Raw genomic sequence first — 23,297 nt, forward strand, 5'->3', positions numbered from 1 at the left:
TAACTCACTCAAAGACCTACTCTTTAAAATTAAACTTTACAAACTAGTTTAATTCTTAAACAGAAATAGAGATGGGAGACAGGCTAGAGAAACTCCTCAAGATTCTCATTATGCAGTGACTTTCACCAAATAACTTGACAAGTATCAAATGCATTTTGAGATTGTCTAAATCCACACACCCCACACTGTTTTTATAGAAAGCATTAAAGACTCCCAACCTGGGGCTGGGGATTTAGCTCAGTGGTAGAGCGCTTCCAAGGCCCTGGGTTCGGTCCCCAGCTCCGAAAAAAAAAAAAAAAAAAAGAACCAAAAAAAAAAAAAAAAGACTCCCAACCTTCAGCCTTTTGTAGGATTTTCATTGCCTGGGTCAGCTGGCCTTGCCCTATCAGTGCACACGCAGCGTTGTAACAGAGTTCGTGTGTGCCTTCTTGGAGACCCAAGTTCTCCTGCCACAGAGAGACATGCCGGTCAGACAGTAAGTATGAGTATTCGTTCATGGCTGTGGGGTGTGTGTGTGTGTGTGTCACACGCATACTCACGGGAACCACTTTTTCCCAGTTGCTTTGAGCGGCAACGACTGCTGACAGGTTTGTCTTCCTCTCCTCATCGTAGTCATCCTGGGAGTTTCGGACAAGATCTCGGTACACGGCCAGGCACTCATCGTAGCGTTCCAGGCGGTACAGCTGGAGGCCAAAGCAAGGGGTCAGAGGTGACTAACACAGTCTGGTCTTTCACACCACAGTGATGCTTTCTGTAGGGAATGTTAAGACATAATATGGGCAAGCCACGCATTTGTCTTTGTATATCTTTAACCAGTTCTGTGTGCAAATACTTAGAAAAAAGTTACCTGAGAAGAATCTATCTTATAGTACAGATTTGAAAGCTCTTTATCTTAGCTAAATGCCTAAAGTTTGTGAAAGAAAATCTTTGTATAAAAATCTATGCTGTAATGTCAACTGCAATAAAAAAGAAAAAGCCACACCAAATGATAACCAAGTGCCTGTAAACAGAAGAAAAAAATACTAAGCAAAGACTTAGAATTCCCTAGAAGTTCACTTTGTTTCTCAGCAATCAGATATGGCACCAATGATAGCAGTACTAAGTACACACAAGGGGTTCCCAAAGGACAGTAACAGAGTTGGGCGTGGTGGCACATGCCTTTAAACCCAGCACCCAAAAGGCAGAGGCAGGCATATCTTGGTGAGTTCAATGCCAGCCTAGTCTACACAGAGGCAGGCACATCTGTGTGAGTTCAATGCCAGCCTAGTCTATACAGCAAATTCCTGACCAGCCTGAGCCATGTAGTAGGACAAAGGAGAGTGGAAGTTGCTACTCTGGGTCAGTCAGTTCCCGCTGTATGACCAAGACTGGTCTCTTTCATCAACCCTGGAACTCACCCTACAGCTACTCAGATAGTCCCCTGTCCTCTCAGGATTAATAGCACCTTCAGATCAGGCTTAATTTTGTCTCAAATTCTTCAGAGGCTGGAGACATAGTTCTGTGGTTAAGGTACTTGTTTGTTCCTGCAAAAGACCTAAGTTCAATTCCTCACACCTACATGGCGGTCCACAACCACTGTAACTCCAGTTCTAGGGCATCTGACACTGTCTTTGGACCTCCATAGGCACTAAGCAAGCATGTGATATGCATACTATATATGCAAGCAAAATACCCAACATATATAAAATGACTAACTCTAATTTTAACAAACTTCAAAAAGACATATTTTCAAAGGGCATAGTTTTACAAACTATATATATATATATATATATGTATATATATATATACACACACACATATATATATACACATATATATATACACACACACATATATATATACACATATATATATATACACACACACATATATATATTTTTTTTATGAAAAAGTCTCCCAAATCCTTAACTTTCATAATTATAATTGTTAAACTTAGAATACTTACTAGTTTAATATTGGAAATATTGTCTCAACTACGTATATAGCTCACTGGCCTTTACCTTTCTAATCAGTAGTTCAAATGTCATTCAATGGCCCCCAAAGAAGTCCCAGTTTGTAGAATACTCTACGTACAACTCTTCCAGAGGACAGAAAGACCAGAGAACAGATCCAAACCTCAGGAACTGGTTTGGTGGCTGAGTTTGTGGAGCATCAGGATGTCCCACCCTGCTCCGTGTCAGGGTAGAGCAGTGTCTGTCTGCGGTGATTGACAACAGGAATTTAAAGTTGTAATTACCACTTGTCCATAAAGCTCCTTCAGTTTGTCTGTCTGCTGGTTGGCACTTTCTATTGTCTTCAAGGCATTCTCGATTCTGTTCAACCTGTACTCGCAATATGCCTTCTCAAAGGACAGAGAGTTACTGAAGGAAAAACCAAGAACAAAACCAGATCTGATTATTATCTAATAGTGTAGAACACTCTGCATATGCCAGATTGCTCTAAGCACTTGATACATGTGTAACTCGTTTTTGCTACTTTGTGGGTTCTTCTTTTTTCCACCCTTTAGCCTCCCCACCCTGTTTCACTCCCTCTTACTAGATAAGTGAGAAAGAAGGATGGGGAGAGGATCTGAATCTAACTTTTCTTTTTGTTTCTTCTTTGAACATGACTACTAACAAACCACAACCAACCCTCCCTGGAAGACCAACAACTACACACACCCCTCTCCACAACAGGGCCCTAGCATTTATATAACCTCTGAAAAGTTCCCAAAATCTTAAACATCACACAATCTCAAAAATTATCTGCAGCTGGCAAAACCATGCCTCTGGTACAGCACCAGAAAAACATAGTCAGCTACTGTGGTCAGCCTGCAGCAGCCCACATCTCTATACCTGTCTACACCTGGAATCAAAACAAAAGCACATTCTTACAGTTATATAAGTCTTATATCACCACAGCCATCTTTGTGACCTGCCTCCCAAATCACACAGGCCTTAAAGCAGCACCACATGCAGCACCCATGACCTCATCTGCTCTGTTTTCAGGACTACTGACAAAACTACTGGCATTCTGAAACAAATATTAAAGAAGCAATCATGGAAGAGCTCAATACAAGGACAATGCAAACACTCAAATGGGCCACATCTTGAGACTGAGGCATAGCAGAAGCCCTGGGTTCTATGCCCAGCACCCTACAACTGGATATGATGGTACATGTCTGTTATCACAGCCTTGGGAAGTACAGGTAAAGATCAGAAAGGTAGGCTCTTACTCAGCTACCGAGGAGCTTGAGGTTGGTTGGGAGACATGCGACACTGTCTCCAAAGAAGAAAGTTTCTTAAATCTCCTAACAAAATATACAATACTGGTTAACTTGTTCATGAAGCAAATGGTTAAGAAAAAAAAATTAGATATAAAATATGGTAACTGGAGAAGATTCAACCAAGCAAGCAGTTATTTAAATCTCCAGATTTAAAATTCATGTACATTAATGTAATATTTAAAATTCATTTTGAAGTTTTGACCATAACCCCCGCCCCCAGAAAAAACTCATCAAAGCAAATGTAAAAAAGTAACAATTCAGGAAGTTTGTGTTCTGTGAAATATAAATGAGATTAAAAAAAAAAAAAAAGGCATCAATAATTGAAAACAAACAGCTCAAAGGTCTTGGCCTGAATAATTAATGGTCCAAGGGCCAGAGGTCAGGCTAAGTTCACCTTACAGACGTCTATGCTGCAGATGTTCATGTGCGGTAAGCGTACACATGTCTGGTTGATAGGTACATCCTTGTTTTCTCCCTAGATCCTTGTTCCAAGAACCATCCAGCTCCACCAGGCCCACCTTTGGAAATGGTCTCAGTCCATAGCCCAAGACGGCTTCAAACTAGAGATTCTGCCTCAGTCTCCTCATGCTGGATCACAAGCATAACTTGTATATGTGACTCACATTTATGTTCTGCATTCTTTTATGGTTTACCCCCTTCTGAGCAGTTCAAAAGAAAGACAGCTCTGGAAATTGTGGCACATCCCATCATTCAGGAGGCTGAAGTAGGACTGTACGTTTAAAACCAGCTTGGACTGCACAGTGAGTTCCAGGCCAGCAAGATTAGATCCGGGACAAACAAATATGCAAATACGAAACAATAAAAACCCAGGAAAGCAGAAAACAAGCAAAGAGGCAAAAAAACACAAACAAAAAAAATTCTGAAATTCTAACAGTCCAGCAGAGAGGAACCAAGATCACTACTTTGTCTTCTAACTTCAGAAAGACCAATGACAGAAAAAAGGAAAGCAGGTCAAAAGGGAAGAGCTGGAGGAAGCAGTGGGTGAGGTGATAGCTCTAATAACCACTAACAGAATCACTTACTTGGCTAACACTTTGGTGTGAGTATTGATGACATTCAAGGCTTCTTTGAAACTTCCATTCTGGATAAGGCAAACAACTTTACAGTGCAAGGCCGTGACATCATCCTTGTTGATCTGCAATACTAGAGAACGTTTTTTAGGAAAGCCATTTTTAAATCCGTCCCTCAGCTCGTTTTTAACTAAATAAAAACGGGAATACAGATTGCCTAACATATGGGAGGCCCTAAGTCTAATTTTCGCCACTGCAAAACAAACAAAAACTACAACATAGGCATGATTCATCTTTGGAATGTTCCAAAGAAATATCCAAAATTCCCCTTTCCCAAAAAGAGATTGAAGAGAAATAAAATAATAATTTATTATATAATATAATAATATTAATAAAATAGTAATTCGGGCAGCCAAGGTTCGATGCTAACAGCATGCCGGTGTCAAAAGGACTAGGATCACGGTTCCCCTTGCTCCTAGTCTACCGCAGGAATCCAATTCTCAGTTTACAAGTCGGTAAAGGAATTTCTAGAAATTAATGGGTAGGGCTGAAGTGACAGTCTTGGCTGATTAAAGAATTGCTACACTGTTATACTGATACAAATATGGGTTGTAGCCCAGCAAAAGGCTAATGTTAATGCAAGTAAGTTTGTCCATACTCAATTCTAATTAGTAGCTATTTTCCTTAATGCGTGGCCACCATGACTACTTTTATAGTAATCAGGGACCTGAAGGTGCAAAGCGTGTGTTACTGCGATATTCTTTACATAACTAGTGCCTGGTACCGCTGAATGATTTGGTAGTTACATTACCAAACCTAACATACACAGGTCTATCTACTGTACAGAATATAGCATGGCCATATTACAGGCATATAGTGAAGAATAACAAATTATGGAATCTCATATTGAAGACAACTAAAATTAGAAATTATAATTCATGGGGCTAAAAACGCAGGTCAAAGTCTCCTTAGGTTATTTTAAAGGTTGGGGCTTATTCACTGGCTAATTAAGACCGGCAAGCTTTTGTACGTGCAAATGAATAAAGACCTGACATTCACACCTCTTCCCTTTAGAATCTGCAATGCTTCCACTTTGTCTGCAACAGCATGGATGCTACGTGTCAAGGCAGGTTCCTTCCCCTGCCCCAGCCCCAGTCCATAAGTTTCCTTCATGACACTATCTTGATCACTTCGCTCAAGATAATGAAGAAAAGTCAAATCTGACATCTTCGCAAAATCCGGCAGCGGAGAAGATATCAAGAACAATTTGGAAGCGGTTCCGGACGCCATGGTCTCTTTAAGTCCCCCCTCCCCCTCGCGTCGGGTCTCGCCGGGACTGAGGGAAGTAAGTACACGTGGCCCTAAGCGACCGAGCTCCGGCCGCCGGTGGCCGTGGGACAGCGACCCGCCCCCGGTTTGGGGGCCGAGCCGAACGAAGGACGCAGCGATCCCCTCCGGGCTGTGCCGAGGAGGCGCGCGCTGGACACAGGCGGCTTCCTCCTGACAGTCCGGCTGTCCCGACACTTACTTTTGTTGACGGTCTTGAGGGCACGCGTGAAGTCGCTGTTCTGCCCATAACGGTTCACCTCACTCCACAGCGCAGGGACTGACACCCCACCGCTGCCGCCGCTCGCCATCTTGGAGAAGGTGGAGGTGGGGGAGGAGTAGGGCGACCTCTGCCCCGGAAGAGGATCTCGGAGTTGGCCGGGCGAAGGAGGAAGTTGGTGGTTGCTAGGCGGCAGGGAGTTGCGAGCGCGTAGGTTCCAGAGCTGGGGTCAGAAATCGGTTTTCTTTCAAGACTTACGCCCCAACTCCTACTCAAAAGGCGACTGGAGATAGGAGGAGTCAGATTCAGAAAAGGTGCTCACCGAAACTGTCAGCCCAAAGCCGCCGGCATTCTGGTGAGACCACTGTGGTCCGACTGGCCGGGAGACACTCTTTGGAAGAGAAAAACTCCCGGTTCCTCAGGTGGTATTAGGTGGTAATTAATTTAAGGAACCGTAGAGTCGCTTGAAGGAGGCAGGTACAGGCACAGCTTCTCATGGGTGCTTCAGAATTGCCGTTTCAGGACATGAACAGGATTAGAACCTGGGAATGAATCTGGGGGAAGTGAAGATCGCTGTTGATGAAAATACAGTGAAAGGAACTGTTTAACCTCCCATTGAGATCTAGCTCAGGAGCAGTGTGGGCTGGAAGCCCGATGAGATGAGAATATCCAGGTTCTGAACTGATTGTACGACTTGTGTAGATGTCATACAATAAACTACGTCTTGGAGGTTTTCCTTAATGTACTTTAAAAAAAAAAGTTTCATGTATGTGGGTACACTGTCGCTGTCTTCAGACACACCAGAAGAGGGCATCAGATCTCATTACAGATGGTTGTGAGCCATCATGTGGTTGCTGGGAATTGAACTCAGGACCTCTGGAAGAGCAGTCAGTGCTCTTAACCACTGAGCCATCTCTCCAGCCCCTTATTGTACTTCTTTAAGGAAACTTGGTCACGCAGCCTAGTCAGTATACATTCTGGTTTCAAGGCTCAACTTCCTTGTGGAGAAGATGCATGCATGCTAAGCAAGTGGGCTCAGCATTCAGCTACACCCTCTACAAGGCTCTATTCCTGAGTGCTGATTCTTTAAGTCCCTCTAACAACCTATAGTCGTAAGGCCATAGGCCTTATTTACTTTACTTACTACCTGGGAGACCTGAACCAAACCTTCCTTCACCTCCCGTAGACTGAACCTCAAGTTCTCTTAATGTTGTTACTCAGCTTTTAAACCACGCGTCTACTTCATATTTCTTGTCTGGGTCAAGGGCTGAAACTCTAGCTGATTGTCATATGGTTCTGGACAACTTTGTGTAGTCAGTATAATAATACATGATACTGAATTTATGAGGATGAGTTTATTTTGGATCATAATTTCAGCTATAGTAGGTTGGCTTTGTTGCTTTGGAACCTCAGTGAGGAACATCATGATAGAAATCAGGTAGTAGTTACCCAAAGCTGCACACTTAATGATTACTGGGCAGGAAAAAGCTGAAGCCCCAGACAAAATGTCAATTTCAAAAGCACACTTACACTAGGCACTATCTCCTACAGCAGTGGTTCTCAACCTGCGAATCATGACCCCTGGAGGGGGGGGTCACATATTAGATATTTACACTACTATTCATAGCAATTGCAAAAAAAAAAAAAAAAAAAAAAAAAAGCAGGAACAAAATAATTTTATGGTGGGGGGTGCCACCACAACATGAAGAACTGTGTTAAAGGGTCATGGCATTAGGAAGGTTGAAAATCACTGGCCTAGACGTTCCACCACCTTTAAACAGTGTCAAAGGAGCCTCTACAGAACACTCAAGACCAACTACAGCAGATTCCCCAGCTGCTGTACATGCATCAGTCCAGTAAGTTACACGGAGTTGTGTCCCCTTTTGGGAACTTGCACGTTCATTCACAGAGTACTTCAGTACTATGTATCTGCCTGCCTGTATATAGGAATTTACATTGCTGAGATACGATATCCAGTGTACTTGGACTATGCATTTCCTACATGAGATAGGCAATAAAAATATATACTGAGTGGTGATAAGTTCTGTGAGAATCTGAGGATTACAATTAAGAATAGAGACCTAGATTTTTTCCCTTTAAAGATCAGAAAAGTCTGTGAGTATCTGCATCTGTCTTAAGTCAGGAGCTGGCAGAGTCTCTGAAGATAGCCATACCAGGCCACTGTCTGTAAGCACATCTTGTCCTCCGAAATAGTGTTGGGGTTTGGTGTCTGTGGATGGAATGGATCCCAAAGTGGAGCGGTCTCTGGATGGCCTTTCCTTCAATTTTTCTCTTGGGTGAGTGGCCCCATACCTCAACTGGAGGCCATACCTATCTACTGGAGGTGACCTCTTCAGGTTCTGTCTCCCCACTGTTGGGCATTTCAGCTGTCATCCCCATTGGGTCCTGGGAGCCTCTCCCATCCCCAGCATCTGGGACTTCCCCCAGTGCTACATACTACTATTCATTCGCCTGGCCCACTGGACTCCCCCTCCCACTCAGGTACCTACCAGCCTCTGCCTCCCATGATTATTTTGTTCCCCCTTCTAAGTTGCATTGAAGCATCCACTTTAACCTTCCTTTTTGTTAAGCTTCATATGGTCTGTGAGTTGTATTGTGGGTATTCCCAGCTATTGGGCTAATATCCACTCATCAGTGAGTTCATACCACATTGTCCTTTTGGGTCTCCTTACCTCAGTCAGACGACTTTCTAATTCTATTTACCTGCAAAATTCATATAGTACTCATTTTTAATAGCGAGTAGTATTCCATTGTGTAAATGTACATTTTCTGTATGCATTCTTCACTTGACAACTGGGTTGTTTCCAGCTTCTGGCTATTATAAATAAGGCTGCTATGAACATAGTAGAGCACGTGTCCTATTATTATGGTGGAACCCTTTCCCCTTCCTGAAACAGGGTCTCACATGGCCCAGACTAGCCTTGACTTTGCTCACATGACTTTTAATAGGCCTTCAAAGTACTTAAAGAACCTGTAAAATCAAGTGGTAAATTTTGTTTATGGATTTTTTTTTTTAAAGACAGGGTGAACGGGAATCTAAAGGTTCTTTGGATTTAGTTGTATTGTTTTGCTGGGGCAAACATGCGATTGCAGGTGTGGCAAACGTTTTACCAGAAAATAAAAGTTTACAACCCAGAGAGCACCTCCCAACAGCTAAGCAGTATTTTAGTCCATCTTTCCCTGGAATAGCTTTATTCCATATAGAACTGTCTTATTGCCCAAAACTCGCAGGAAAGGCCCTTTTAGCACCTCTTCCATTTTATGAGCTGCTTCTACCTCTATTCTCAACTTCTTTAGAAGCACAGCAAGCAAATACCCCCAAACAAACCAGGGTTAAAGCATGGCAAGGACCTAGGGTTTCCTCACCATTGTAAAAACCAACACAACAAAGTTCAAACACATTCCTTAGCTGGAGACTCATGTAGCAATGTACTTACTGAGAAGGTCCAGAGCACGCAGCGAGAACACGTTATTAACACGCACAATATTTTAATTTTTAAAGTGTCAACTCCAAATGTCAAGCAATACTATTGATTTATAAATGTTATTACCACTTAGAAATAATACTCTTTGAAAACGTTTATTTTTTAAAATTGTGTGTGTTGGGTGGAGGAATGTAACAGAATCTGAGAGCAGGTGCATAAGGAAGCCACGGGGTCAGATCCCGGGTTAAAGGTTATTTATTGTGAGGCAGTCTACATGGATGCTGGGAGCCAAACTCAGGGCATCTGCAGGAGAGCCATACTGGTTCTTGAACCACAGACACATTGCTCCAGTTCCATAATTACATATTTACCCAACAATGACTATATAGAAAGCGAGATGTAATTTAGCAGCGTTGTGCCAAGATCCCCTCCCCAGCAAATACAGGGTCTCAATACACAATTCAGGCTGGCCTTGAATTTAGTGATCCTCTAGAGTGCTCAGGCTACAGGGACATATCACTACATAGAGCCAGAAAATAAACTGAATTGTTTTCTCTGATGTGAAATCATTTTGCTTGATTTTTTTTTTAAATCCAAACTAGGAATATGTAACTTTTCTCCTACAAATTAAATTGCTTTATTACAAATTGCACTCTCTGATTTTCTTATCAGCCTGCTTTAAGGATATCCACGTGTTCAGTTTGCTCGCTCGAAGTTTGGCCCACACCAAATGGTTGTTTAACCCAAATATCTGAGCAGCAAACTGGGCTGATCCTTCTGGAGAAAGTATAGTTGAACAGCCAATACCTATTGGTTCAGAAAAGAAAAAGACAGAAAAATTAAAAAAGAAAAAGATGGTAATAAACCCAAATCCTATTTCTTAAAGATGCATACTTAAGCACCTAAGCATAAAATAATTTAAAAATTATAAAACCTGACTGAAAATAGTAGGCTGTGGTTAAATATGTCATCAACTATTAACAGGTGAGATTGTATCTCAAAATTCTGGTTATACACACAGTACAAAAATTTCTCAAGGTCTTACCACTGGGCAGTCGCAGAGATGACCACACATCCTGAGCACCCCAGTCTGCTGTGATTGGGGGACAGCTGATAACCGGGTATGCAGTATTACCAGACATCACTGGGCCCAGTCCATTGCTCCTGCCCGCCACTGCGACAAATACAGTAGGTATGCCATCCCCTACGGAAATTTTAAGACAGTCAGGTCCTTCTATTCTTTTTTCCAACAAAAACAATTGCTAGGTACAAACAGTGCAGGGCAGGTGAGACAGCTCAGTGGACAAAGGGTGTTTGTTGATGACCTGTGTGACCTCTGGAACCCCTAAGAGAGAATCAACTCTTGCAACTGGTATATGCATCTGCACACACATACAGTAAAAATAATAAAGAACGAGCTTTAAATCTTTAAGTAGTTTGCTATAGAAAAAGGCATTGAGAAGGTATTTGAACTTACTTATGCATGTAAGTTCACAATGTATTCATTTTGTCACGTAAGTGTACTGTAGGCAAACCTAGGCAGACCAGGTTTGCCTATTTCTGAGATGTGTTGTGTAAAAGGAATGTCATGAGGTCAGTGAGGGAATGGCTGCCTCAGCTTCCTTCTGCTATTCCTGCTTAGACTCAGCAAAATGAACAATTTCACAAACGGAACAGCTACCTCTCATGTTGAGTTGTTTTTTAAGTGGTGCCAGGAGACTCATTTAATAGGAATTAGAGATTTTGTAGACACTTCCTTAAATTATAGTGTCTGGGTGCTAGAATATATTTCGTATAGCACCCACAGTTGAAGTGCTTAACATGCTTAAGACTTAATCATTAGGCTCAATAATTGTCAATATCAAAACACAGCACCAAAAAAGTGCATATTCACACTTCTTTAAGAGCCTGGCTATATCTAACAGAGGGTCTTGTTCTGTACCCCAGGCTCACTCTGAATTCACAATAATCCTCCGGTTTTACCTTCCCAACTGTTAGGATTACAGGTGTGCTACCTACTCCTGGTTTTATGTGGTACTGGGTATTGAATCCTGGGTTTCATACATGCTGAATAAGCACCTTTTTCCAACTGACCTACATTATCTCAGTCCACCTAAAATTTTATCTATATTTTTTATTTTTTACTGGGAAAGAATTTGAGTCTCTTAGCTTATTAAAAGGGTCTGGGGGGCTGGAGAGATGGCTCAGTGGTTAAGAGCACTGACTGCTCTTCCAGAGGTCCTGAGTTCAAATCCCAGCAACCACATGGTGGCTCACAACCATCTGTAATGAGATCTGATGCCCTCTTCTGGTGTATCTGAAGACAGCTACAGTGTACTTATATATAATAAATGAATAAATCTAAAAAAAAAAAAAAAAAGGGTCTGAAGTCTCGAGGGAATAATTTTTTTCTTGTTTAGAACAGTTCTGTCAGGCTGGAGAGATGGCTCAGTGATTAAGAGAACTGACTGCTGTTCCAGAGGTCCTGAGTTCAATTCCCAACAACCACATGGTGGCTCACAACCATGTGTAATGGGATCTGATTCCCTCTTCTGGTGTGTCTTTAAAACAAAAACAAAACCAGTTTTCTCGTGAACAGATTCCAGTATTTTAGATCATTGATATCCTATCATTTATTTAATGTACTATCTACTGAAACTATAGCTTTCTTATTTGCTTCCAAGAAACCAGACAAAGATGCCAGAGAGGCTGTGCTGCTTCGGCCTCCTCCTCCACTGGGGCACACAAGTGTCAATGCTAAGGAGTGCTGCTACTTAGACAAGAGACCACACTTCCTCACAGCTCCAGTCTGTTTTCTCTCATGCTTGTTCTTTCTAAAAAGTTCTTACATGTATGGGTGTTTTGCCTCTATGCTGTGTGTCTATGCACACGTGTGCAGTGAGGCCAGAAAAGGGTGACAGATTCTCCTGGGGCTAAGCTACATGTTCTTAAGTCACCGAGCCATGTTTACAGAGATTATTTAAAAAATCATGTGTGCCTGAATGAGTTTATGCATGCAGGTAACCACAAGGCCACAAGATGTCAGATCTCCTGGATGTGACGTTGCAGGCAGTTGTGCGATGCCTGATGTGGGTGTTGGGAATCCAGCCAAGGCAGCCTTCCAGATCCTCTCTACCTGTATTGTGAGTTTTCCTCTTGTTCTTTTAGAGGCTTCAAAAGCATCCCTTCTAAAGATTAAGTATAAAAGTAGGGGGCAGTGGTTAAGAGCACTGGCTGCTCTTCCAGAGGTCCTGAGTTCAAATCCCAGCAACCTCATGGTGGCTCACAACCATCTGTAATGGGATCTGATGCCCTCTGCTGGTGTGTCTGAAGACAGAGACAGTGTGCTTATAGGTAAAATAAATGAATCTTAAAACAAAAGTATACGCATGATACATGATTTTCCTAAAAAATAGGAAAGGCTCTTTTAAGCACGTATTTTAAAATCTTTTATCCAAATCAGAAATAACCGCAATTCTGTAGTTATTTAAAGTTTACCTTCATATTCTGCTTTAATCCTCAAAGTTTCATCTGGTCCTTTATGTGCAGATGTTACTCTAAGTTCACATGGAATCCCAAAGTTTCCACAAGCCTTCTTAATTTTTTCACAGTGACCAAGGTCAGAGGTCGACCCCATCAGCACTACCACCCTGCACTGACTGTTTGACTTGAGAAGCAACTGGAAAAGAAAAACAGGACTATGAAAAATGGGTGACAGTCAATGTAACCGTGGTTTTTCTTTTCTTTTTGTGTATGTCAGGATGTTGAGCCTGGATGTTATATAGCCTGCAATTCCTGTATTCTTACTTCAAGTACCCGCTAAATGGTTTTCCTATTTTTCCTTATGGTCTCTCTCTCCCTCTTCTCTTCTCTCTTCCTTCCCTGTTTGAAAGGGTCTCAAGCAGCCCACCTGGACCTGACTGACACTCACAGGTAACTGAGGATGACTTTCAACTTCTGATCTCCTGAAAGCTGGGGCCACAGGCTTACGCCACCACACTTTGTTCTATGCAGTCCTGAACAATAAAACCCAGGGCTTCATGCATGATAGGCAGGCACTTCTAAACTGAGCTCCATCCCCAGCATGTGTGTTTTTGTTTTCATGGACAGTAACACCATTTAGAGCAGGCTGGCTTCAACCTCAGAGATGCCATACCTGCCTTCCAAGTGCTAGGACTAAGTTTGTGCCACCACACACAGCTGGCCTTTTCTTTGTGAACAGAACAAAACAGATCACTCAAAACAACAAACTTGGCCAACTACAACAGCAACAAACTCAACAAGGCACTGTGGCATAAACTGTAATCCCCACACCGTGGAGGCAGGACAACCTGGTCTACGTAGTGAGACCCCCTCTCACAAAACAAAACAAAAGAACGCATTCTAAACCCACTGCCCTCCTAGCCTCTTAATATTCAGAGAACAGCAGCAAAGTATTCCAGGCCAGAGCCCTCAGCACACTGTAACCAAATTAGCTCATCAATCTGCTGGTTGGCTTTTTTGAATAGTAGATGTAGGTAAGTTGGAAACACTGGTCTATGAAGTGATTATGATTCAGATGAATCACGCTCACCTCTCATGGATTCACAGTAGTAATAAACATTTACGTGAAACAGGATCTCAGGTTTCCACACCAGCATCTGGGAAGGGCATGACTAACTCAGTGGCAGAGTTCTGGCATAGGAGTACGAAGCCTGCTGTGATCATTCCTAAAGCAATCCTTTTGTTCAAAGTCACTGAAAACAGAACTTAAAAGGCCTCTCTTTTTATTCTTTTCTTTTTTTTTTCCAGCCAATTTCACTCAATCAGGTTCCACACACTGGCCTGGAACTTGAAACCCTCTATGTCTTAGCCTCCAGAATAGCTAAAGTTGTTGGCAAGCTCCATCATGCCTGCTTTCAAACATTTTTCATTTTTAATGTGTATGTATGTGTGGAAGCCTCAGAACACCTTCAGATGTCCCTTGGGTGCCACCCAGAATTTTCTCTTTAACTTAAATTTTTTCTGCTTATTTTTGTGAATGTACACATGCAAATGTGAAGGAAAAGAACTTTGTAAATTTGGCATTTTCTGTGTATGTGCTCTGGGGATTGAACAAGGTTCTGGGATTGTGTAGTAAGTGATTTAAACTCTAAGCCATTTTGGTCAGCCACATCTTTCCTCCTTCCTTTTTGATGAGAAAAGAACTGTTGGTTGTTGGTGGCTTGGAATTTGCCAAGTATGCTGGCTAACACGGGAGGACCTAGGGGTCCTCCAGCCTCCGAAGGCCCGCCCAACTTTGGGATCACAAATGCCTGCCACCACATTTGGCATTTTCTTTGTTGTTTACATGGGTGCTGGAGAATTGTAAGTCAGGCAAGCAAGTACTTTACCAACCACTGAGCTAGTCTGTCACCCCACGACATCATGAGATAAAATACAACAGGTTTGCTAGAAGAATTACCTCCACTCGGTCTGCAACCCACTCAAAGTTCTTCTTTACCATCTGGAGTCCTTCCGGAGTTACTTCTTTGAGATCCCGATAAGACTAGAAAATAAAACAATTTAGAAAATTACTTTCTTCTGCTATCTTTTTTTTTTTTTTTAAAGATTTATTTATTTCATGTATACAAGTACACTGTAGCTGTCTTCAGACCAGAAGAGGGCATCGGATCCCATTACAGATGGTTGTGTGCCACCATGTGGTTGCTGGGAATCAAACTCAGGGCCTCTGGAAGAGCAGTCAGTGCTTTTAACTGCTGAGCCTGAGAAATGACTTTTAAAACTAAGCACTTATCAATAAGACTAATATCCTCTCCCCCTTCACCTCTATCACAGCTTGATAAATATGGTCAAACACCACATACCTGTTTGTCTTTCTGCTGGCTCCGATCTCCTGATGGCCATAGTCTCCAGGAATCATTATCTATGACATCAGCAAGAACAATCTCTTTGGTGGTTACATCAACGCCAAACTCAATCTAGAAGCAGCACATTGCCAAGGAAATAATGTGAAAATGACAGAGTACTAAAGACACTTCTTAGTTACAGTGCCTTTTCGTTTTTTTCTTTTCTTTTTTCCAGAGCTGAGGACCAAACCCAGGGCCTTGTGCTTGCTAGGCAAGCACTCTACCACTGAGCTAAATCCCCAACCCCCACTTCTTAGTTACAACGTTTACTTTTACATTGCCTTATTTTATCAATACCTTCATATCAACCAGCGTACAGTTTTGGGGCAGCCAGGATTTCTCCAGAATTTCAAAAATAGCTTGTGTGGCATGACTCATGATATCCACTTCAGTTTGCCCTATAACGAGTCCAGCAAAACAAAATTTTGCAGCGATGAGTTGCTCCTCAGACCATTGTGGGTCGTTATTGGCATCATCCTAAGAATAAGGCAGAGTAGTTAGTTTAAATCTTACAATTTAACTTTCCAGAATATGTATCAAAGATTTGCTATTCAATCTAATCTCCCAGAATATCCTATGATTCAGGTAATTATTTAAAGTCTACTTTAAACTTTTATCTTTCATTTCTGTCTGTGTGTCTATGTATGTGCTACACGTGTAAAGAGGAGACCAAATTCTGGTCTCTGAAGAGCAGCAAGTGCTGCATTCTGCCATTCTGACGCCAATTTGACTGCTCATAACAAACAAACAAACAAACATCATTACTTTTCCTTTTTAAGTCTATGTGTGTTTTGCCTGCACACATGCCATTTGTACACCATGTGTGCCTGGTGCCTGTGGAGGGCAGAAGGCTGTACTGCATACCTAGGAACTACTAGAGTCGCTGTGATGTCCTGTGGGCTAGGACTTGAACCTTGAACAAGTGCTCTTACATACTGAGCATCTCTCCAGCCTCTACTTTGTTTATTTTTAATTCTTAAGTTCTTAGATGAGCCATTTCTTCTAGGCAATGAATAATTCATTCAAATCTGCCCATTCCCTTGCGTATGAATGTTTCCCTCCATGCATGTGCATCACACACAGTTTGAATAATGTCAAGTGTATTTTAAATCAGTTAGCTCTATAAGTTGTTATACATTACAATTAAATTTACAAAAATCCCAGTAATGGGGAAGCAGAGGCAGGCAGATCTCTAAGGTCAAGGCCAACATGGTCTACAAAGCAAGTTCCAGGGCAGCCAAGGCTACAGAGAAACCCTGTCTCCAAACAAAACACCAAAGTCACAAATTCCTGCAAACTCAAAACCCCTTTCCCTTCCTAAGTAAAAATTTCAAATGCAACAAACAAAACAAAAATCTTTCTGAACAAGGTCCGATCGCACGTCTCAGGCTGGCCTTGAAATAGCAATTCTCCTATACCCGTTCTTTCCTATACATTTTATAAGTAACTATGGGTGTTTTGCCTGCATGCATGACTGCTCCTGTAGGCCTGAAGGGACCGTCAGATTCTTGGAACTACAGTTACAAGCCACCATCGAGTGCTGGGCTCAAACTTGGGTCCTCCCTTCTGGAGGCTCTAGACGGCTGAGCCACCTCTCCAACCCATTACTTAAACAGTAGGCAGGAATGTACCACCAGGCCAATGTGCAAGTAAATCTTTTTTTTTTTTTTAAAGATTTATTTATTCATTTATTATATATAAGTACACTGTAGCTGTCTTCAGACACACCAGAAGAGGGCATCCTGTCTCCTTACAGATGGTTGTGAGCCACCATGTGGTTGCTGGGAATTGAACTCAGGACCTCTGGAAGAGCAGTCGGGTGCTCTTAACCGCTGAGCCATCTCTCCAGCCCAAGTAAATCTTTTTAAGATGCTAACTTTCTTATTGATTTCTGCTCATTTAAATTTTTTTTGTTAGCCCATCTTGTCAAAAAACATTTTCACAGACCCTCTCCCAACACCTAATTTATCATTGCTAATGTAATCCTACATTATCAACATAATTTCTAGTAGGATACATATAGTTTCAGAGGCTTCAATGTTTAACATTTTGAGTTTTTTTTTTTCCTTTTTTCGGAGCTGGGGACCGAACCCAGGGTCTTGCGCTCGCTAGGCAAGCGCTCTACCGCTGAGCTAAATCCCCAACCCCAACATTTTGAGTTTTTAATTCTAAGTCATGAAAGCGATTACCTTGAAGAACATCTCTACTTTTGGTGGATAAAACCTATACCCCTCCTTCACACCAGGGTTCCTTTTGAGAAAAGATCCAGTGGCGATTCTTCGGCATACCCACTCAATTGGAATCATTTCACACTGGGGTGCAATGAAAGCAGTCTCCCCACATTTCTTGGTGAAAGCAGTTTTTATACCTACACATTGACAATAAAAGGGGGAAAAACAATGAAGTTTTTCTTTTGAGGAAGGTAGATAAGATCTAAAACTCAAAGTTTTCATTCTTCAATTTTCTTTCAATTTCTTTTGACGTGTATTTATGTGTATGTGCACACATGCATGAGTGTCAAAGGACCATGCATGTGGTTGTGCACGCATGTCAAAGACCAGTTCTCCTCCCTCTTTAACATAATTTCTGGGGGCCGAACTCAGAAAGCTAGGCTTGTATGGCAAGTACCTCCTGAGCCAACTCAAACATCTACCAAAGAAGATGCTGCCATGGGGTTAGAGAGGGCTCACAGGTTAAGAGTGCTCACCGAGATCCTTAAGGACCAGAGTCGGTTCCTATCACCCATGACCAGAGGCTCAAACTCTCCTGTAACTCTAACTCCAGAGGATCCAATGCCTTTGGCCTTCTATAGCACCTGCACTCTCACTCTCTCACACACACACACACACACACACACACACACACACACACACACACACACACACAATTAAAATCATCTAAGGTTGACAAAATAAGATGACTTTTTCTATTTCTCAAACAGTAGTTTCATTTCAGTATCGCATGGCAAACCATGCATGAGACCTAAAGCCTGGTGCTCAGCGTTTTACACTCCAGGCACTCATTCACCTTCAGGGTGTCTCCTCCTCTACTCTAGCTTTGTAGAAGCCACATAAGTCATCCAAGTGGCATCAAATGACCTCTGAAGATAGCGTGACTAGGGAATTCTCATGTTCTGCAGTTTGGTATCATATTAATCCTTATAGACTGATCTATCTTATCAATAGCCCTAAACTCTGAAGATACTTTTCTTTAACTGCCTAAATAATCCCTGAGAAGGCATCCATCAAGTACCGCCTGGAACACTGCAGCTATTCAGTATTGAGGGAACCCAGCTTACTTCTCTGCTACTTTTGCTTTATGTGGTGACCTTGGAAACGAACGACTTCTTTAATAGTTGAAGCCTGCCACATTCCAGGCCTGGAGAGCAGTTAACAGCCTTTGCAGGGCGCTGGATGTGGTTTCCAGCATGTGCATAGCAGTTTACCAGCACCTGTAACTAGTTCCATGGTACTGGATGCCCTCCTCTGCGCATACACATAAACCAAACCCCAACTGCCCTTCCTTCACACCAAGACCCCATAGACAACTTCTGATTTTGTTTCATCTTTTAACTTCTCCAATGGAAGAAAATTCTTCTTTCTTTGACTTTTTCACAAGTTCTTCCCCTTAAAACAGGACAAGAAGGCACAGTTGCTATCATGGAATACTTCTCAGGGTTTCCAAGCAGAAGAGGGACTTACAGTTCTGCACTGTCCTCAATGGGGCAGAACAAAGAACAACTGTGGAGCACTCCAGGGAGTGAATTCAGGCTGTTATTTGGGGCTGCTAATACCAGGAAGGCTTCTTTTAAATTCCCAAGGCTAAAGATGGCCTTGTAGTGGGAAATTACACTGGTGATTCATATGGCTGATAAAAAATTGTAGGAAACTGTTTCCTTTGAATTTTCTCACAGTGGGAGGTAGTTTGAATGTTTGGTTCCCAGTTGGCACAACTCTTTGGAAGGGTGGCCTTGCTGGAGAAAGTTTGATACTGGAGCATTTTCAATATTTCGAAAGCACAAGTTATTCTCAGTGTGATGGTCTACACATACTGGCCCAGGGACAGACGGGGTAGTTGGGGTAGATATGTCACTGTGGGTGTGGGCCTAATACTCTTGTCCTAGCTACCTTTGGATCAAGATGTAGAACTCTCAGCTCCTCCAGCCCCATGGCTGTCTGGATGCTGCCATGCTCCTGCCTTGATGATAATGGACTGAACCTCTGAACCTCTTAGGTCAGCCCCAATCAAACGTCATCCTTAAGCCTGGCTCTAGAGGTTTCAGAGAAGAATGTTACTATATGCTTTAGAGACTATTTCTGTGATTTTTTGGTGGCTGCTTTTTGCCCTTGTCTGAAGAGTCATCTGAGGCTACAGTAAAAAGATTTATATTCAACTGCAAAGCAAGTCTCAGAAGAGCCCAGCAGAGACTTGTCCTCTGTTCAGTCTCATGGAGAGCATTTGAACAATCATAGCAAGCTTAGAAAGGAAAAATATAAAATATATGGTTCGAGTATTAAAGGGGCACCAAGAAGTGAAATGGAGCCGAATCCTTTGTCAAGAATATTAAATTGAAAAGGGAGTGGTGACCTTGGGGAAAAAATCCCACCCAGCTATTTGAAGTTCAAGCTTGGTAGCACACACCTTAAATCCCAAGAGACAGGCCAGCAGATCTGTGAGTTCAAGGCCAGCCTAGTACAGAGCAAGTTCTAAGTAATCCAGGTAGGACATTACATGCCTTTAATCCCAGCATTCAGGAAAGTCATGCACATCTCTGAATTCAAGGTTAATCTGTAGAGCTCCAGGATAGTCATGCTAGACAGTGTGAAAGAGTTGGAAAACAGAAAGCTGGTGATGATGTAATAGAACAAGGAGGCCATGTTCCAGCCCTAGCAAAGAGCAGCTTTGGCCACGTGTCTCTAGCTTTATAGTCAAGAGGAGGAGACTACCAAGACAATTGATGCTGGTTAGCTGGAGCTAAGAAATTAGTGGTGACTAAGAGAGTGGTGTTTTCTGAGAGCACAAAGAAGCTGTGTTTCAGAGATAGCCAAGGTTGTACTTGTGCTGCAGCAGTATTTGGTAATGTCTAAGAGTCACCTAGGTGGTACCGGTTTTGAAGGCATGAAGGGGTCATGAAGAGCAGCTGAGGCTTGACACTGTGAGAGGTCAGGGACGGCCATTGGAGAAGGTGCAGCCTCAGCTGCATTTGATGGCCTGGGACCATCCTTCAGTCATGCAAAGAAGCTGAGGCTTGGTACCATGAAGAGAGCCTGTGAAAGACTACTGCTGAAACCCAGTTGCAGCAGAAGATCCCAGTACCATGAGATGATCACCAAAAACAGCAATGGCAGTGGAGTGGACCAACCTGAGCTTAGAGTGCTACAGTGGGCAGAACTGGAGAAGTTCCCTCGCCTTTGGAGGAGCCCAGAAGATCATGTGTGGATCCCAGACATTGAACCAAGGTGTAACACTAAGGCATTGTATTACTGAAGGGAGACTCCAAGATGTTCAAGATGCCAGAGCTGTGGGCTATCTATTGAGGAAAGCTGCTGACTTGAGTAGAACCAGCACAGGAGGAAGAAATTTGTTATAGTCAACAAAAATGGGAAAGGAATTGGAGACCTGAAGACTGCTGACATCAGACATGGAGATGCAGAGTTTAGAGTTTGTCCAGCTGGTTTCCAGTCTTGCTTTGGGGATGACAGTTAAGTGACTGGATAGATCTCAGGAAAGATTTTGAACATTGTTGAGACTGCTATAGACTATGGGGGCTTTGGAAGTTAGACTGAATGCATTTTTATTATGCTATGGGTTGGTATGGCCCCCAGACTACTGTGTTTGAAATAGCCTATGGGGGCCAGGGAGTGGAATGTGGTGATCTGTATATGCTCGATCCAGGGAGTGGCACTACTGAGTGTAACCTTGCTGGGAGTAGGTATGGCACTGTGGGTGTGGGCCTTAATATCTTTGTCTTAGCTGCCTTCTGATCAAGAGGTGGAACTCTCAGCTCCGCCAGCTCCAGGGCTTCCTGGATGCTGCTATGCTCCTGCCTTGAAAATGGACTGAACCCCTGAACTTGTAAGTCAGCTCCAATTAAATGTTGCCTTTTAGAAGAGTTGCCTTGGTTATGGTGTCTCTTCACAGGAGTAAAACCCTAACTTTTACACCCAGTTTTTTGCCTCCTACTTGCAGTGCAAGCTCTTAGCTATTGCTCTAGTGCCATACCTGTCTGCTGCATGCTCCTGCCATGATGGTTATGGACTCCCTGGAACTGTAAGCCCCAAATTAAATTCTTTCTTGCCCTGGTTGAGGTAACAGCAAAGGAATCAAGACAGTGGGCAACACTAAAGTTTAAACCTAAGGCTTTATGTGGGCTAAGGATGTAGCTTTATCACTGGGCTATCCTTAGCTTAAGCGTCTGTCTTTAGAACCTAAACACCATTACTTCCAAACCAGGAACCTGTTACAGTGAACCTTAAAGCTCTCCCCTTGATCTTTTTATATGCAGCTTAGCCTGTGAGACATTCCTAACATGTCAATTCAAACACAGCCATCTCCCAGAGTTACCTGCTTTAGATGTAATAGACACAAAGGGCACTCACCAGCTTCCTGTAACAACTGAAATATGCAGCTGGTGATCTTATTGGAGATGGCGGCTTTGCCTTCCAGGTGGTTCTTTCTAGCTGCATTTCCTGCTGTAATCTGGTCCTTGGACTGCAGGAGGACTCTTCCTGGACTGTCTAACAATTCATAGACTTCCTTTGTTTTACCCTCATACAGCTTTCTCCCGATGTTCAGTACTGTGGGAATAAAACAGAATTATACCAGATTCTAAGATTTCCTGAATCGTAAAGAATCCATTAAAAATGATGAATCACTGCATAGACAGTAGTAAAAAAACAATAAAAACCACTTACACAGAACCTTATACTCATATAATTGTGTGTTAGTTTAATTACAACCTTAGAGTTAGAAACAAGGCTCACACAAGTTGAGGTCACACATGGCATATTCCGACCTAGAAATAATCACGGATCATCTGGTATCAACACCATGCTTTCTCTACCAGCTTGTCTTTGAACTGAAACAACTAAAATTATTGTAGCCATACTAGTATTTGTTGTATACACAACTACAATAGATTATTTAAGCTAACTCACAGGAAGAGAGTGCTTTATTTCCAGACATTTCATGCAGGCTAAATGAGAAAATTCAGAACAATTTCTTCATTTCGAATTAACCTAAGAGGTTCCTTTGCTTATTTAAAAAAAAAAAAAAAAGAATCAGGTAAGTAGTGGCGGCAATGAATGTGTGCACAGTTCACTGGAGCTTGCCCAACATGTAAAAGGTCCAGTCGAAAGTCTAGCACCGAAGGAAAAACAAACAATTCCAAACCAAAGGAAAACTTTGTGAAGTTCTGAAGCTAGTTCTCCAGCCCGAGGCGTGGGGACACGGACAGGTTCTCCTTGGGCTACATTTCCATTAACCCAGCTGAGTCATCTCTCAACCTTCTGCCATCACTACCCTCTGCATTGAGGAGTAAGAATCTGGAAACAGTGGGGCATTCTCCTTTCCCGGAGACAGGGTCTCATCCCATAGTCCTGGCTAGCCTGGAATGCCCTTCCTAGACCAGACTAACCTCAAACTCTAATCCATTTGCTTCCCACTGAGATTAAAGATACGTACCACCAGACCAGGCAAAACCATCTAACTTTAAGTTACTCATAAGACCTAAGATACTAGATGCTACATTACAATGATTTAGATGAAAATCAAAAGGAACCAAAGTTTAAAGGTATTAGGATAGTTTTTCATGTTCTTATCTGCAACAATAACTTTATTCTTCTGTAAGTAAATGTCTCCAGGCTCACTGCCTCAGTCTGCTAACCTTGACCTGGTCCTGGAAGCTTTTAGTCTCCCTACATTCTAATCTTGGCCTAGACTGTTTCCAGCCTCTGAGACTTCCTGCTGAATAAGCTCACCCTTTCTAGTTCTGAGCTCTGTAGCTGGGTCACCTCAGCTACTCTGGCTCAAACTAGTCTCCAGGCTGACTGATGCAATCTGGCTTTTTTCCCTCTCCTAAACTGCTCTGCTTGACCTCAGTCTAACAACAATCTGCTCTAA

General features: G+C 42.5%; 2 protein-coding genes and 1 long non-coding RNA gene across 9 annotated transcripts in view; 1 reads left to right on the top strand and 2 right to left on the bottom strand.

Annotated features, from left to right (window-relative positions):
- Positions 1 to 5,959, bottom strand: part of Srp72 (signal recognition particle 72) — a 27,555-nt gene extending 21,596 nt beyond the window's left edge. Inside the window, exons 1-5 of one of the 2 annotated variants that reach the window (XM_039092285.2) lie at positions 5,825 to 5,959; positions 4,309 to 4,429; positions 2,237 to 2,360; positions 540 to 683; positions 335 to 446 (exon numbers count right to left, since the gene is read on the bottom strand). In XM_039092285.2, the coding sequence (XP_038948213.1) occupies positions 335 to 446; positions 540 to 683; positions 2,237 to 2,360; positions 4,309 to 4,429; positions 5,825 to 5,933 (610 nt within the window). In that variant the 5' untranslated portion in view covers positions 5,934 to 5,959. The remainder of the gene's footprint in view (positions 1 to 334; positions 447 to 539; positions 684 to 2,236; positions 2,361 to 4,308; positions 4,430 to 5,824) is intronic. The other variant, NM_001170601.1, reaches the window with a different exon arrangement.
- LOC120096737 (uncharacterized) lies at positions 579 to 9,727 on the top strand. 2 transcript variants are annotated; one of them, XR_005493575.2, is made up of 3 exons: positions 579 to 709; positions 2,988 to 3,187; positions 5,371 to 9,727. It is a non-coding gene; the product is annotated as an uncharacterized LOC120096737 (long non-coding RNA). The 2 variants fall into 2 exon arrangements; XR_010057688.1 differs by having other exon boundaries at positions 2,988 to 9,727.
- Positions 9,336 to 23,297, bottom strand: part of Paics (phosphoribosylaminoimidazole carboxylase and phosphoribosylaminoimidazolesuccinocarboxamide synthase) — a 33,489-nt gene continuing 19,527 nt past the window's right edge. For 4 of the 5 annotated variants that reach the window (XM_063272816.1, XM_006250853.5, XM_006250854.3 and 1 more), the window contains 8 exons: positions 21,776 to 21,973; positions 17,366 to 17,544; positions 15,474 to 15,653; positions 15,135 to 15,248; positions 14,732 to 14,815; positions 12,787 to 12,967; positions 10,334 to 10,492; positions 9,428 to 10,095 (listed from right to left, as the gene is read on the bottom strand). In XM_063272816.1, coding sequence (XP_063128886.1) covers positions 9,929 to 10,095; positions 10,334 to 10,492; positions 12,787 to 12,967; positions 14,732 to 14,815; positions 15,135 to 15,248; positions 15,474 to 15,653; positions 17,366 to 17,544; positions 21,776 to 21,973 — 1,262 coding nt within the window. In that variant the 3' untranslated portion in view covers positions 9,428 to 9,928. Of the gene's footprint in view, positions 10,096 to 10,333; positions 10,493 to 12,786; positions 12,968 to 14,731; positions 14,816 to 15,134; positions 15,249 to 15,473; positions 15,654 to 17,365; positions 17,545 to 21,775; positions 21,974 to 23,297 lie in introns of all 5 variants that reach the window. The other variant, NM_080910.3, reaches the window with a different exon arrangement.

Source organism: Rattus norvegicus, chromosome 14 (assembly GCF_036323735.1).
Source record: "Rattus norvegicus strain BN/NHsdMcwi chromosome 14, GRCr8, whole genome shotgun sequence".
NCBI lineage: Eukaryota > Metazoa > Chordata > Mammalia > Rodentia > Muridae > Rattus > Rattus norvegicus.